Source organism: Mesocricetus auratus, unplaced genomic scaffold, assembly GCF_017639785.1.
Source record: "Mesocricetus auratus isolate SY011 unplaced genomic scaffold, BCM_Maur_2.0 Super-Scaffold_15014, whole genome shotgun sequence".
Classification (NCBI taxonomy): Eukaryota; Metazoa; Chordata; class Mammalia; order Rodentia; family Cricetidae; genus Mesocricetus; species Mesocricetus auratus.
Window position 1 is genome coordinate 33,000,921 of NW_024429186.1, and position 15,848 is coordinate 33,016,768.

General features: G+C 41.0%; 1 protein-coding gene across 3 annotated transcripts in view; it reads right to left on the reverse strand.

Moving 5' to 3' along the window:
* The window catches only part of Dnal1 (dynein axonemal light chain 1), a 36,167-nt gene that overhangs the window by 7,336 nt on the left and 12,983 nt on the right, over positions 1-15,848 (reverse strand). For all 3 annotated transcript variants that reach the window (XM_040742776.1, XM_005086398.4, XM_013125489.3), the window contains 5 exons: positions 10,959-10,997; positions 9,892-10,001; positions 7,432-7,487; positions 2,644-2,699; positions 909-1,035 (listed from right to left, as the gene is read on the reverse strand). In XM_040742776.1, the coding sequence (XP_040598710.1) occupies positions 909-1,035; positions 2,644-2,699; positions 7,432-7,487; positions 9,892-10,001; positions 10,959-10,997 (388 nt within the window). The remainder of the gene's footprint in view (positions 1-908; positions 1,036-2,643; positions 2,700-7,431; positions 7,488-9,891; positions 10,002-10,958; positions 10,998-15,848) is intronic.

The window sequence follows — 15,848 nt, forward strand, 5'->3', positions numbered from 1 at the left end:
TTGGAGACAGAGCTCAATCCCGACTCCATCTGTGACTATGCAGGACAGTGCTTTGAGATTTTGAAGACGAAGGAAAACTTTATCAAGTCATCTTTTGAGGAAATTATGGGATAGGAGGGAAAATGCAGACCTCTCTTCTACCTTTAATGCTGCTCTAATGATGGGATGAACAGAGAAGGGTCAGTGCTGAAAAGAACAGCAAATCAATTTCTGAGGCACTGCACAGAGGAGGCTACACCAGCCGGCCTTTGTCCCTGAATTCCCAAAGCAACTCATTCAAATCCTTATTACAGAACTTACAACAGTTGCAGAAATATTTAGCTAAACATTTCCCCTCTCAGCTGTGAACTGAGAAGTTGGAACAATGTTCCCATCCAGAATGTTTCCAAGTCTTTGGCAGAGTTCAGGGCGTATACAGCGGAGTGTTAGAGCGTGCTGAAAGAATAGCATGCTAAAAGAGCAAAGCAATGTAGGCATTGAGTCAGTCTTCCATGCTTACTGAATTTAAATGAACTTCCTTTGGATGATACATTTTTCCATGACTCACAGGTCCAGGACTTACACAGTCACATTCACCGTAAAGTCACTGTGCGTGCGTGTGTGTGTGTGTGTGCGTGCGCGCGTGTAAATAGTTAAATATATACTTCTTGTATTTAAAACTTGGGAATTCCTAGAGTTATTCCCAAAGCTGTTTTCCTCTGTGTTTAGAAACAAAGGTTCCTGTTTTATGCATTTTCCCCTAAGTGGGTGCTTTCTCTTTTAGTGTTGTGAGGTAAGTCTCACCACCTCAAACCCTGTCCTGCCTCAGCCTCCTGAGTGTGGGGGCTCATGGAAGGCATGCCCAGCTCCTGCTGCCTGTTTTCTATAAGCGGGAGGCGGGAGACTAGCGATCACTGCTCTCAGCTTACCCCAGTCTTTTACCAGGTTATTAGACATGTAGAGAATCTTCAGTTTCTTCATTACATGGATCCCTTTCAACTTCTCTATAAAATTGTAGGAGATCCACAGTTCTTCTAAGGTGTCTCCTACTGCTTCCTGGAAAAGAAAGCATCTGACTTACATTCCTGATTTTAGCCCTCCGCGCCTATCTCTTTCCTTACAAACATATGGAATGGCTTTAAAGAGACCCGAGACCTCTCTGTTCTCTGTGGAAGTTCTAGTCCATGAAATGAATGGAAGAGAACATTCCCTCCTCCTATTAAGTAGATCTCAACTCCGTTCTCTGATTGCTTCACAAACATTCAAGAACTACTGAAATCACTACAGAGTGAGTTCCAGGACAGTCTAAGCTGTCACACAGAGAAATCCTATCTCAAAATACCAAAATAAAGTAAAATAAAATAATATAACATTTCTTATAAGACTTTAGAATGCATGATTTCTAAATACTTAAGACTGTTTGTAACTGATTACCCAGTTATATAAAATAAATAGTCCCATCCCCCCAGGCAGCTCTGGGGCTTAAATGGGCCTTACACATGTAAGGTAAGTGTTCTACCACTGAGCTACAGCCCCAGCTAAAACAAATAGACTTTTAGCGAATATACCACTACTTATGGAAGAAAAGTCACCCCATTCATTGCAGCAACGAAAATTATAAATTCTCAGGAATACATTTTTTTGTTCAAGAAATGTAGAAGGTCTTATAGGAATGAAAACGTATATAACTTTATGAAGAAGAAAAACAAAATGAGTAAATCTTCCTGTAAGAAGCTTCATTGCTACGAAGCCATCAATTCTTTTCAAATCAATCTATATATTTAATGCATTTCTATTAAGATTTCCAAAGGGAATTATACTCATGAATGTAACACAGTGATTCCCAAATTTCTCCAGAGTAACCACTCAGGAAAAGTCATAAATGTTTTGCCAAGGAGAAAACAGATAGGCAACAGATAGGTAGCAGGAATTTATGAAGGGAACGAGAGAAAGATAACCAAGCAGGAACTCACTCACGCATACAAGACTTTGGTGGACAGTATTTCCACAGTGGGCCGGGGACTTGAGAAAACCCTCATTTTTATTTATGTGTGTGAGTGTTTGACTGCATGTGTGCCTGTGCATGGGCAGTCAGTACCAGCAGCGGACAGGAGAGGGCATCAGATACCTGGGACTACAGTTATAGACTGTTGTGAGCTAACACATACGAATGGGAATCAGATCTGGGTCCTCTACCAGAGCAGCCAGTGCTCTTAATGATAGAGCCATGTATGTTAGAATTCGGGCCTGTCTTTGGAGTTTCGACAGGATATGCCCTCAGCTGCAGCCACTAAGAGCATACACATGCTTTCTGCCAAGTTTGATGACCTGAGTTCAAGTCCTAGGACCCACATGTGGGTCTCAAGTTGTCTTCCAACATCCACATTCATACCATGGCACAAGCATAAACACACACACACACACACACACACACACATACATACAACAAATACAATGCAAAAATAAATTAATACAAATAAAAAGGGATACAAAATAGCATGTATGGTACAATGTCACCTTACAGACTCCTCAACACAGCCAAGCAAGCACCAGTGGGCTTTGACTTGTCATATTTGACCTTCTACTTGTAAAGTCTCTACAACATAAAAACATTATTTTATAATAAAAAGCATATGCTTTTTAAAAAATTAAACAATAACCTACCAGTCCATTGAGGTTCTTTATGTTGTTTCTTCCTAAGGACAAAATCCTCAAGTTTTCTGTCGTGGAAAGAAAGCATTTTGTTTGTGAGAAATACACACACACACCTATCCTAAGTCAGTAGAAATGTTACAGAATAAATGTCTCTACACAGTGAGTTTCAAGGCTCTACTACAAAACAGGTAACGGAGCCGGCAAGATGGCTCAGCAGATATTTGCTGCCAAGCTTTGGAGCAGGCCCCCACAAGCAGGACCTCTCATCTCCATACCGGTGCAGGTTACTTCAATTACAGAGAAATCCAAGAGAGGAAAAACCTGAATTAGCCTAAGTTATTAATGAGTCAGTAAAAAGGGAAACAAAGGCACCACCTTAGACACAAGCCCAGTAATGATTAACACTTCCCCTGAACACTCGATGGTAGTGAGGGATGGGGGTGCAGAGTAGACTGGGGTAGACGCTGTCTATGGCTAGGATATGAGACAGCCCCCTAAATGGCTCACGCGTTAAAGGTTTAGTTCCAAATGCAGCTGCGTTCAGAGATGGACTTTTGGGGAACTGCCTGGGTCATGATGAATTTGATCTCATTACACGGCAGCAGTGGGAGGTGGTGGGAAACAGGAAGTGAGGACTAAGGGGGAGACACAGGCCAACGTGGGTGTACTCTGGGAAGATATGCCTTGTTCCTGGCCCCTTCCTCTCTCTCGGGAAGCATGCCCACTTTTGTCTGCAGTGACATCCTCCCATGTCACCACCTTGTCTCAGGCCCAAAGCAACAACCTAGATGAGCTTGGCTGAAAACTGAAACCATTAGTCAAAGTCAATCTTCCTTGCTACAGACTCCCTTGGCATTCATCATGGGGTAAGGGTCTGACTGACATGAAGGCAGGAGGGTTTCCCAGCCGCTGTGTTTCCAGTTGTGGGGGCTCCACACAACAGAACATGTTCCCAACTAAAGCCATCGCTAATCTTCACCCGGGCAAGGGATTTATTTTTAGTGCTCAGGACTGAACCCAGGGCCTCATATACATCAGGCAAGCATCCCACCATTGAAGCTCATCATCAGCCTCCCCCCATTTTGAAACAAGGTCTCACTCTGTAGCCCAGGCTGGCCTATAATTCATTATGTAGTCTAGGCTGGCCTTGAACTTGCAGTGATCATTCTGCCTGAGCCTCCCAAGTATTGAGATTATAGGCTTGAGACACTATGCCTAGCTTCAGTCCCCCTCTCTTTAAAAAAGTCCCATTCTTGAGACAGGGTCCTGTAAAGGCTGCTTATGGTGGCCTCAAACTCAAAACTCCTTCCTCAACCTCCCAAGTAGCTCAAATTATATATGTACATTCCCACACCCAGCTTTAGTCGTCATTTTATATGTACGATATATAGTTCTATACTTTATATTGATTAACTCAGCTGGTCTTCACATGGACTGCATTAATAGGTAAATATTATTAAAATCTAAGGTAAATTATAAATATTCTCAAGGGAGTGATCATGATGGTGGAGACCTGAGAAGCCCTAGGGAGGAGGAGGCCTTTAATGTGGCATTCTTAATCCTGACCTTAATTTATTTTCTTTAACTTAATTTTATTTTTAATTTTACATATCAATCCCAGTTCTCCCTCTCTCCCCTCATCCCGCTCCCCAAAACTTCCCTTCACCCCACCCCCCATCTGCTCCTCAGAGAGGGTAAGGTCTCCCACAGGGAGTCAACAAAGTCTGTCCCATCACCACATTGAGGCCTGACCAAGACCTTCCCTCTGTGACTGGGCTGAGCAAGGTATCTCTCCATAGGCAATGGGCTCCAAAAAGTCAGATTATGTACTAGGGATAGATCCTGGTCCCACTGCCAAGGGCCTCATAGACTGCCCAATCCACCCACCATCCCCTGCATTCAGGGGGTCTAGTTCAGTTCTATGCAGGTCCGGCTGCTGTCAGTCCAGGTTGGTGAGCTCTCATTAGCTCAGGTCAGTTATTTCTATGAGTTTCCCCATCATGGTCTTGACACCTTTGTTCATATTATCACTCTCCCTTTCTTTGACTGGAGTCCGGGAACTTGACCTAGTGCTTGGCTGTGGATCTCTGCATCTGCTTCCATCAGTTACTGGATGAAGGTTTGACAATTACAATGGTCCTTAATATGATTACAGGGAAGGGCCAGTCCAGTCCACCTCTCCACTATTGCTTAGAGTTTTATCTGGGGTCATCCTTGTGTATTCTGGGGAATTTCCTTAGGACCAGGTTTCTCAATAATCCTGTAATGGTTCCTTATATCAAGATATTTCTTTCTTTGCTCTCCCTCTCTGTCCTTCCCCCAACTTGACCTTCTCGTTCCTTCATGTTCTCCTCTCCACTTCCCTTCCCTCCTCCCTTCTCCCCTTCCCCTCTCCCCTCTCCCCCCCATGCTCCTAATTTACTCAGGAGCTCTTGTCTAATTCTCCCTCCTAGGCAGAACCATGTACATTTCTCTTAGGGTCCTCTGTTACCTGGCTTCTCGGGCTGACTTAACTTCTTACAGGGTTTTTCTTGGGAGATGATGAGGCTGTACTCATGAGAAGCACTTTCTAAGCAAATGTACAAAAAAGAATGGTATGGCCAGGCATGGTGGTGCACACTTTTCCTCCCAGCACCCAGGAAACAGAGGCAGGTGGATCTCTATTTGAGGCCAGCTGGATCTCTATAGGTTTGACCCAGAAAGGGCTACATAGTGAGACCCTGTCTCAAACAACAACAACAACAAACAAACAAAGAAAACCAACAAACAAGCCAAGAAAAGAATGATATGTTTATGTTTGAGAATGACAAGGGCAGTATAAGCTTTTAGATGACTGACTGCAACATTAGGCATTAAATCTTTATTAGGCAAATATGAATGATTAAACGGTCTCTGATCTGGGACAATGGTATTTTCAGAATGAGAAGTATGGCGTCAGTAAGGACAGTTAATTGAAGAACAGAAATACTGTCCTAGGCAGTGCTTTTCAGGGCAAACAGGCAAGAGCCTTTAATAGGTCGTGAGATCGATTAAGTGTGTTGTAGGCTGGGTGGACAGTTAATTGCTAGCACAAAAACCTGAGTCTGGTTCCCAAAAGTCAGGAAAAAAAGCTGGTGTGTTGTACATGTGTAATCCCAGATCTAGTGAGGGGAAGTCAGCAGACCCTTGGGGCTGGCTGGCAAGCTACCCTAGCCAACTTGGCCAGCTCCAGGCCAGTGCAGGCCAGTAAAAGAAAGTTTTTTTCACAGCAAGGTAGATGGCTTTTGAAGAATGACATACAATGTTGGCCTCTGACTGACACATATGGACACTCACTCAAAACACATAGAGACACACAAATTTACTGTGTTATGGTTGACATTAAGAAAATAAATCAGCCAGGCATTGGTGGTGCACGCCTTTAATCCCAGCACATGGGAGGCAGAGGCAGGTGGATCTTTGTGAGTTCTAGGCCAGCCTGGTCTACAGAGTGAGTTCCAGGACAATCTCCAAAGCAATACAGAGAACCCTATCTCAAAAAAAAAAAAAAAAAAAAAAACAAAGAAAAGAAAGAAAAGAAAAAAGAAAGAAAATAAATCAAGTTTTAAAATTCACACTAGAATTTATGCTACAAGGTCATATGCTGTTTTCCAAACTATGCCAGTTTACACATACACATTTGATTTGTATATTTATAGGGTAGTATAATAAGTTCAATCTTTTTCTGCAAGACTTAGGAGGAAGCTAATGAGGCTCTACATCAAAGACTCCACTCCTGGAAATGGAAAGCAGCAATCACCTCAGAGGACCCTCACAGAAGAGAACAAACAGGACTCGGTGGTAGATTGGAGCAGGGCTTGGTGTGGCAGGGAGTGCCATAGACTAAACAATGGCTCCCTCAAAGATACCTACACGCCAATCCCTGGAGCCCGTGACTGTGACTTTGTAGGGCAGGAATGTCCTTTGTAGATGTGTCCAAAGATCTTGTGATAGAGCCAGCACTTGGGAGGCAGAGGCAGGAGGATCTCTGTGAGTTCGAGGCCAGCCTGGTCTACAGAGTGAGTTCCAGGACAGCCAGAGTCACATAGTAAGACCCTGTCTTGGAAAATAAAAACCAACAAATCAAACAAAAAGAAAAAGAAAGGAAGCAATGATCTTGAGATGGGGTCATCCTTACTATCTGATGTGTCGAGTGTCCTTGTGTCCTGGCGGGAGTAAGGCAAGGACTTAGCACAGACAGATTAGAAGGTCCTTTGATCACAAAAGCTGAAATTGGCACCATGAAGTCAGAAGTCAGGAACGTGGGGGCCGCCAGACAATGGAACAAGTAAGAGAAAGATTGTTCCTAAAAGCCTCAGGGAAGGCTTGGTCTGTGGCTCAGTGAAACTAGTGTCATATTTGCAACTTGTAAAACTGAGAGAACACACTCTGTCGTTTAGGTCACCACATTGCAGCAGCCATGAACTACCTGAGGAAGTAAGGAGCAGAGAGAACACAGGGATGGTGGGGGCTGACAGCTTAAACACAGCAAGTTCAAAACACCAACAAGACAAATGTGAACACAACAGAAGATCTGGCTGTCTCAGTCAGTCAACTCTAACTCCATGTAAGTTTTAAAGGAACTTTAAAAATTCAGGTTTCATGCCATCTCTTATTTTCTTTGGATAACCAAACTCAGACATGGTTACATCTAGTCTCTGTCATCTGACATGTACTGTGACTGAAACAGGTGCCAGCATCTGGAATGACACATGTTTCTGGAATGTTTGCTCCAATAACTAGAAAGCTGAGAGCCATCTGTTCCTGAGGGTCACTTACTTAAGCCGTTCAGGTTGGCAATTTTTTCAATGCAGTTTGTAGACAGGGAAAGCTTCCTTTAAAAGAACAAAGAAAAACATTAATCAATTTAAAAACCTAAGTGGAATGTCAGAAATTATTTCTGAATAGTAACAGTAATAGCCCATGGAAGATTTTTAATTCATGTTTCTTTTTATACTGAATCCACTTTCCCCTTCATCTGCAGAATTTATTCCTTCATTTTGAAATCTTTCCCCCCATTGATTATAAAAGTTAATACATACTCATTATAGAGAATTAAAAACAAACTTTTTAAGGGCAGTTTGGTGTTACCTATTAAATATTTAGTATATGTATTCTTTGATTGAATATTTCATAGTCTTCTGAGATATTATTTTTATTGCATTTTACAGATAAAATTGAGGTGTAAAGCTGTTAAGCAACTTTCCCAATATTACATAGTTACAAGGTGGCAGGGTCAAAATTAAAACCCTAGAACATATATCTTACCCTCGTGATTTGACTTGAGGAGGAATTATTCATTTTTAATCTGCTTGAAAAAGCAAAGGCAATTACTATATACATACCAGGTAAGTCAAGGGCCAACGCTGCATGTTTTCTGCTCACTCACCCCCTCTTGAACACTACTGGTGGTTAAAGGAATGCCTTTAAACCTAAGGCTATGGCTTGGAAGGAACTCTTTAATTTCTCTTTAGGCAGCCTGTCCAAAAGATGTCTGCAAAAAATGTGAACAGCCTGACTCTAAGTGGCTTATGAGGAGCTTTGTGTGGTTCATAGGCCCCAAACTCACTGCCTTTCAGATAGTTCCATGATAAAAACATTTGATTACTTTGAAGTCATAGTTGAAGCAAACAATTTTTTTCTCTAGTTCATCACAAGGAACAAGTTGTACTCAGTAACTAAACATGCTTGCTTTTCCTTTGATTCAAAGATAACTCTCTAATAGGATCACAGATGTGTCTAAGAACGGTCCAATTTGCTTACTGTAAATAAGACACTGAGGTTTCATTAAGAGACCCCCTGCTTCTGTGAAATTGGGATTGGGTTTATCTCCTACAGAAAGGGCAAGTGAAGGAATCACAATTCGATAAGCACAGAGTGAAGGAGCCCCAGGAACTCTAGAGTACTCTATAGCCTTGACAAGAGACAAGGAAGTGTGAAAATATGGGTATGATGTATCAGAGTACAACTTTCAAGTTAGCCATAGAACCCTGCTAAAAACTGACAGAATGTTTAGAAAATAAATTATGAGAATTAATATCAACTTGAATATATATATATATATATATATATATATAGTGTCAATATCAACTTGGCAGTTAAAGTCCTAGGAAATAAGATTACAAAAACAGTATAATCTGATCCCAATTAGAACTTTTTGTTTGCTTTTATGAAACAGGATCTCATTATCTGGTCCTGTGCTAATGATTCGCCTGCCTCAGCCTTCCAAGGGCTGAGGTTACAGGCATATGCCACCATACCCAGCCTAATTAGGGTATTCTCAAAGGGCTAATACTAGTCTTACAATATATTGCAACTTAGGTGGGTGTTAGTTCCTTTTTTCATATTTATTATATTTTGAAGTGTATTTTAAAGTTATTTTTTTAAGAGGCATCTCAAGCATCTAGTAAATAAACATCACTTTGGTCTTGGGTAGTTTTACAAGAGAAATCAATAGATTGATAGGTTTTGTTTTATTATTTTATTGCTGCATGGGGTGGAACTCAAGGCCTTGCATAGGCAAGTACTAGCGAGTTTGATGACCTCAGCCCACTTTTTCACCATTTGTGTGTGTGTGTGTGTGTGTGTGTGTGTGTGTGTGTGTGTGTGTTGTACAGGTGTACACACAGGTGGAGCCTAATGTTGAGGACTCATGCGTCTGAATCATCCTCCATCCCTCTTCCACCTTATTCATTGAGGCAGGGTCTCTCAATCAAACTTCGAGCTCACTGATTCAGCAAGCTTTCTCTGAGAAGTCCTTGCCTCTTCCTTTTGAGATTGGAATTAGCCAGCACTGATGTGGGTTCTGGAGATGTGAACTCCAGTTACTAATGTTTGGCAACTACTGGCCCATCTCTCCAGTCTCCTTCCCCAGTCCTTTTATTTTTAGTTCTTATTTTGAGAGTCTTGATAAGTTCCCCAGAGTAACGCTAAATTCCACCCCCCTGCTTAGGAAGTAGACTGCAAAACAAAGCAGTAAGTTATTGTGCTATTGAGTTTCTCTCAAAAGACTAGGAAACTTCTATCTATAAACATTGTATAAAAACTGTGCAGAAAAATGTTGTATTATTCAGTGTCACTCTATCAACAATTTCATAAACCAACAAATTTTCACATTTGGTTTTGTCAGGGGAGAAACTACAATAAGCAACAACAACAAAGACTACAGAAAGCAAACGAGTTTGTGTACAAAAAGGAAGGAAAACAGCAATAATCGGAGGATGAGAAAGGGGAACTTACTCGCAGTTAGCAAGTGTGGATAAGGACGCATCCATCTTCTCTATTGGGGGGATCTGGGCATACAGCTTTATCTCTCTGGCCTCAGACGGCCTCTGACCAGTCTTTTCTTCCTATGGAAAAATTAATTTCACAAAAGTGATCCTTGGTAATAATGAGGAACCAAAGAAGTCAGAATTTCACAAGGCCTTTCGATGTCTGTTTCAAAATAATTATTATTATTAAACTTGGGTTATTATTCACCATTCACTTACTGGAATGTGTACTTGTTGGCCTTAACAGCCACATTTGTACATACCCTGGCATCTACCTTCATTTCTAAGACAGTGTCCCCTACTGAACCTGGAGCTCCCAGATGGAGCTAGACTGGCTGGTAATCCCCGGGAATCCTCCTGTCTCTATCTCCTCCACCCTGGGACTTATAGGTGCTACTGCACCCAGTGCTTTATGTAGGTGCTGGGGAGCTGACCTCAGGTTCTTGTGCTCCTGCAGCAAACACTGTACAACTGGGCCATTTCCTCAGCCCCAAGAATGACTCTTTAAAACGCAGTTAGAATAAACACAGAAACTGGTAGGCACCAACATAAAATTCAAGTACTTCATGATTCTACTCACTTTTGGCTATTTCCCCAGATACCTAAGCTACTGAAAGACTTTTATCCTCATCTAGCTATGGAGCAGGAGAGATGCTTGGGTCAGTGGTGAAAATGGTAATTCAGGAGTTAGGTGTGTACACCACGGTGGTGCACTTGCCTAGCATGTGTGAAGCTCTGTGTTCCATCCACCCGCAGTACTACACATACACAAATCCTCAAAGAGATCATTCGTCCAGTTTTCCCCAGTGGTAATGTTCAGCAGAACTCTATCACAACCAGGGGTGTTGTTATTTGAAAACCCATCACTGTATGCATCTTTTCCCCAATCTGCCTGGCATATTGGTATATAGGCACTTGTACATATTTATATTGTCCCCAAATCAAAAGAATCTCTTGTGCTGAATGGTCAGATGTAAACAAGAGCCTAAAATGTTCCTTGTAGTTTCTGAAAGAAGGACAAACCCATCTACTCACCCATCTGGCCAGGGCTTCTTTGATTGTTGTTGCTTTTGCCTTGAAAAGAAAGAAAGCGAAGTGGGGAGAAGGTAGGAGAAGCAGAGCTATCTTTACGCTCCATTGTGGACTCACTTGTAATGTGATAATTACAGGCCTCAATTCGCTCTCTGAAACTCTAAGATATAAACATGACTAACTCCTGACAGCCAGGTGATTTCTTTAAATACCTTTTAGAGAAAATACGGAAATTACTGTGTGATATTCAAACATTTCACTCCAAGTTAGTCTATAAAAAAGGTACGTCTTTCAGTACTAATATTAACATAAATCCTTTTTTCTTTGCTTTTTCATTAATTTATTTTTTACATTCCAATTCCAGTTCCCCTTCCTTCCTCTCCTCCCGCTCCTCCCCACTCGCCCCCTCCTCCCATCTGCTCCACGGGAAGGGTAAGGCCTCCCCAAGGAAGTCTACTAGGTCTGTCCCATCATCTCCTCGGGGCAGGACAAGGCACCTCTCCATTCCCATACCCCTGTGTCTAGGCTGGGCTCCACTAAGTCAGTTTGTGCATTAGTGTTAGGTCTTGGACCCACTTCCAGTGGCCTCATATATTGTCCCAGTCACACCATTGTCACCTATATTAAGGGAGTCTAGTTCAGTCTTTTGCAGGTTCCCCATTTGTCAGACCTGAGTCAGTGATCTCTCACTAGCTCAGGTCAGCTGTTTCTGTGGGTTTCCCCATCATGCTCTTGACTCCTTTGTTCATATTATCGCTCCTCCCTCACTTCGATTGTACTCCAGGAGCTTGGCCCATTGGTTAGTTGTGGATTTCTGCATCTGCTTCCACCTGTTTCTGGAGGAGGGTTCTAGCTTCTCTGGGGTTGTGGACTGTTGTAGGCTGGGCATCTTTTGCTTTATGTCTAGTATCCCCTTACAAATGAGTACATACTATATTTGTCTTTCTGGTTTAGGGTTACCTTCTCTTAGGATGTTTGTTTGTTTTTTTTCTAGTTCTGGCCATTTGCCTGCAAATTTTAGGATGTCATTGTTTCTTATCACTGAGTAGTAAAATAAATCTTGTTTCACTGATTCTATATCTCTTTTATGTCTTTTTTTTTTTTTTGGTTTTTCAAGACAGGGTTTCTCTGTATTGTTTTGGAGGCTATCCTAGAACTCCTTCAGTAGACCAGGCTGGCCTTGAACTCACAGAGATCCGCCTGCCTCTGCCTCCCAAGTGCTGGGATTAAAGGTGTGCGCCACCAACGCCCAGCTCTCTTTTATGTCTTAATATTGAAAGTCAGTGCATATTCAAATTAGGAACAATTTATGGTCACTGTGGCAAGATAGATGTGGTAAAATTTTAGAAGATTTTAATTTTATTTAATATAATACTCCTTTTTCATGTCTGCAAAGGATAACCTGACCAAAAAAAACTATTGAGTCTAGAACTGTAAATGATAATGAGCTCTATTAAGCTGTATTAATACATACAAGAAGGCTGGAGACAAAACAGACCAATCTGTAAGCATCGATCATTAGCTAATGCATTAAGGGGGACATGTTTATTTGAGTAAGTGTAGGAAGACATAAATGTCTACACTGGATAGTAATAACTGTCAGTTGAGAGTTAAAAGGAAATCCCTACTAGATAAAAGCCAAAAAGCCTGAAATAAATATCATACCTGAGGGAATTCCTTATTCATTTAGTTCAATAACTGTTCATTTTGTGTCTACTATGTGACAAGCATTGCTCTATGTTGTATTTTTCTGAGATGGCAAGTATGCACCATCACATCTGGCTTTCTATTTGCTTTTGACATATCAATGAACAAAACAGATTCCTGCCTTTCTAGAACTTACATCTATTAAAAGAAGTAGATATAGATGTGTGTATATAAAATATGTACATACATACGTATAAATATGATATATATGTAACCATAGGTATACCATATGCATACATAAAATAAATAAATATAAAAAGATAAGTAAATATAAGCAAAGTAAGTAATGTATTAGAAGGCAAACATTAGCTGGGCATTGGTGGTGCACGCCTTTAATCCCAGCACTTGGGAGGCAGAGGCAGGAGGATCTCTGTGAATTCAAGGCCAGCCTGGTCTACAGAGCAAGTTCCAGGACAGGCTCCAAAACAATACAGAGAAACCCTGTCTTGAAAAACCAAAAAAAAAAAAAGGCAAACATTATTTTAAAAGACTAACACTGAGGTTAGTAAATGGTATCAGGTTATATGCATGTATGTGTAGAGGACATTTACTTTAAATAAGATGGACAATATAGACTAACTTGGACATTAACGTTAAAGTAATTTTCTTTAGGATCCCAAACACATCAAGGATGTCCATTATCACTGCTTTGTCAATGTTTTAATAAAAGAACTACAAATTGGAATGATCTAAAGAAGGAAATTAAACTGTCACCAAATGCAGATGATGGTTTATATAGAAAAGAATAAACCACTGCTATCACAAATGCTTCAATAAGTGAAGCACACCATGACAAAGTTAACAACAAAATTGGAAGAAGATATTTTCCTTTCGAAACCAATAAAAGACTATGACAACATCTACTAAAATTCACAAATAAAAATTTTTAACTAGCAAAAACTAAACTATGAATTAGCAATTCATAGGTAGTCAAACCCAGTAAACTGATATGACTCTGAAAAAAAATGTTTGTATTCATTGAAAATCAGAAAAATTCAAAGTAAAATAAAAGAATATCACACACACATATACATCTTTAGATTAGCAAAAGTTGTTGACAATACAAAGAGAGAGGAACTCTTATGCAATGATGGAGGAAGTGAAAACTGCTCTGTGCATCCTGGAAAGGGAAAATTAAGTACACACAGACTCTGACTAAACACTGCTACTTTTATTTCCCAGGGAAATCCTTGCCTGGACCCATACAAAAGTGACACATGAAAGAGCATTTCACTACATTGTTGGAACAGAGTTAGAGGCAATGTAGCTACTTCTAGCAATATAAGTTGCTGTAGGATACTGGTTCCTCTTACAGATAGGAGCCTAAAATTCCTAAAAGACCAAGTGAACATTATAAGTCCATGTAAAGAACATAATTTTGCTGGGCAGTGGTGGCGCACACCTTTAACCCCAGCACTTGGGAGGCAGAGATGGGAGGATCTCTGTGAGTTCGAGGCCAGCCTGGTCTACAGAGTTAGTTCCAGGACAGGCAGAATTGTTACACAGAGAAACCCTGTCTTGAAAAACAAAAAATAAAATTTCTACTCAATATAATTTCTGGCTGGTGGGACTTACAGAAAAAGAGGTACCTTAATACTACACTTCCTCAAATAGAAAAACTCCAGTAATTAAATAATATCCTTATTTCATACACCATTAATAAAGAATTGCTAAGCATGATGGCATACGCCCGTGATCCTAGGATTCTGTAGGCTGTGGATAAAAAGTTCGAGACCAGCCAATGATTCATAACAAACTCAAGGCAAACCTAAACTACCCAGAAAGACTTCGTCTTCAAAAACAGAAAATAAAAGATTGCATCAATTACCTAAAAGCATATTTTGGTAATATTAAATGTGAACAAAACTTATGTCCATGGTGAAACATGGCACTTCTAATTTTTCAGAAAGGCCAGAAACCTGAGTTTGTTTTTAACTTTTTAACGTGTGTGTGTGTGTGTGTGTGTGTGTGTGTGCGCGCGCGCGCGCTCGTGCATACATGCATAATATGCATGCATGAGCAATAGTGTATGGAGGTCAGAGGACAAATTTTGAGAACATGTGGGTCCCAGGGTCTGATGGCATACTTAAAAAAATTCAAGTGCAGCCGGGCGTTGGTGGCCCACGCCTTTAATCCCAGCACTTGGGAGGCAGAGGCAGGCGGATCTCTGTGAGTTCGAGGCCAGCCTGGTCTACAAAGTAAGTTCCAGGACAGCCTCCAAAGCTACAGAGAAACCCTGTCTCGAAAAACAAAAAAACAAAAAAAAAAACAAAAAAAAAAATCAAGTGCTATGTAGGCCTTCATTCCTGAAGGGACCAGGCCTACCAGTATGCAGTTGGTATGAGGCAGTACATGACTTCATGATTTTAACACGGGGCTTAATTTCCATGCATTGATATAGCACTGAAAATACATACACACACACACACATATATATACACACGCACGCAGGCACGCGCCTGCTGATTATACTGTTTTGCTATTTTCTTTTCTTGTGCAGAGCTAGAGTTCCAACCTAGAGTCTCACACATGCTAGGAAAGTGCTCTACTCTAGTTCCACCAGTGAGGGATACCTCCTCCCCACCCCCCACAATGTATTTATCTCAGACCGAGGATGACCTTGAACTTTTGCTTCTTCTGCTTCCACCTTTTGCGTACTGGGATAACAAGTATGTGCCACTATGCCTGACAATTCGTGGTGCTGGGGATTGAATCTGTAGCTTCATGCATGCCAGGCAAACACTCTTATCAACGGAGCTACAATATTCATCCTTTATCAACATCTCTAGTCAGCAGGTAAACCTCATACTTCGCTAAATAGTTTTGGCTGGGCTGGATCTGAAATCGTTTTCAAACTAATAGTTTGAAATGCCAAGTATGTAAGCAAAAGAGCGCGCATTTTCCATGTTGACAAGCATCATTAGTTAAAATCGTGACTTCATGAGAACTTTGCATAGACCATTGGTAGAATGCAAACCTAAACCAGCAACGCCTCTCAAAGCGTGGTGTGTGCTCCCCAATTTCAGAATTACTTGAGGTGCATACTCAAAACATTCCTGAACCCCCTATCATATTAAAAACCAATAATTTGCATTGCAATGAAGTTCATACTTATTCATATTGGAACCGGAGGAATATTGGCCTAATAGATTCATCTGAGAGACCTTTAACAGCGCCACCCGATAA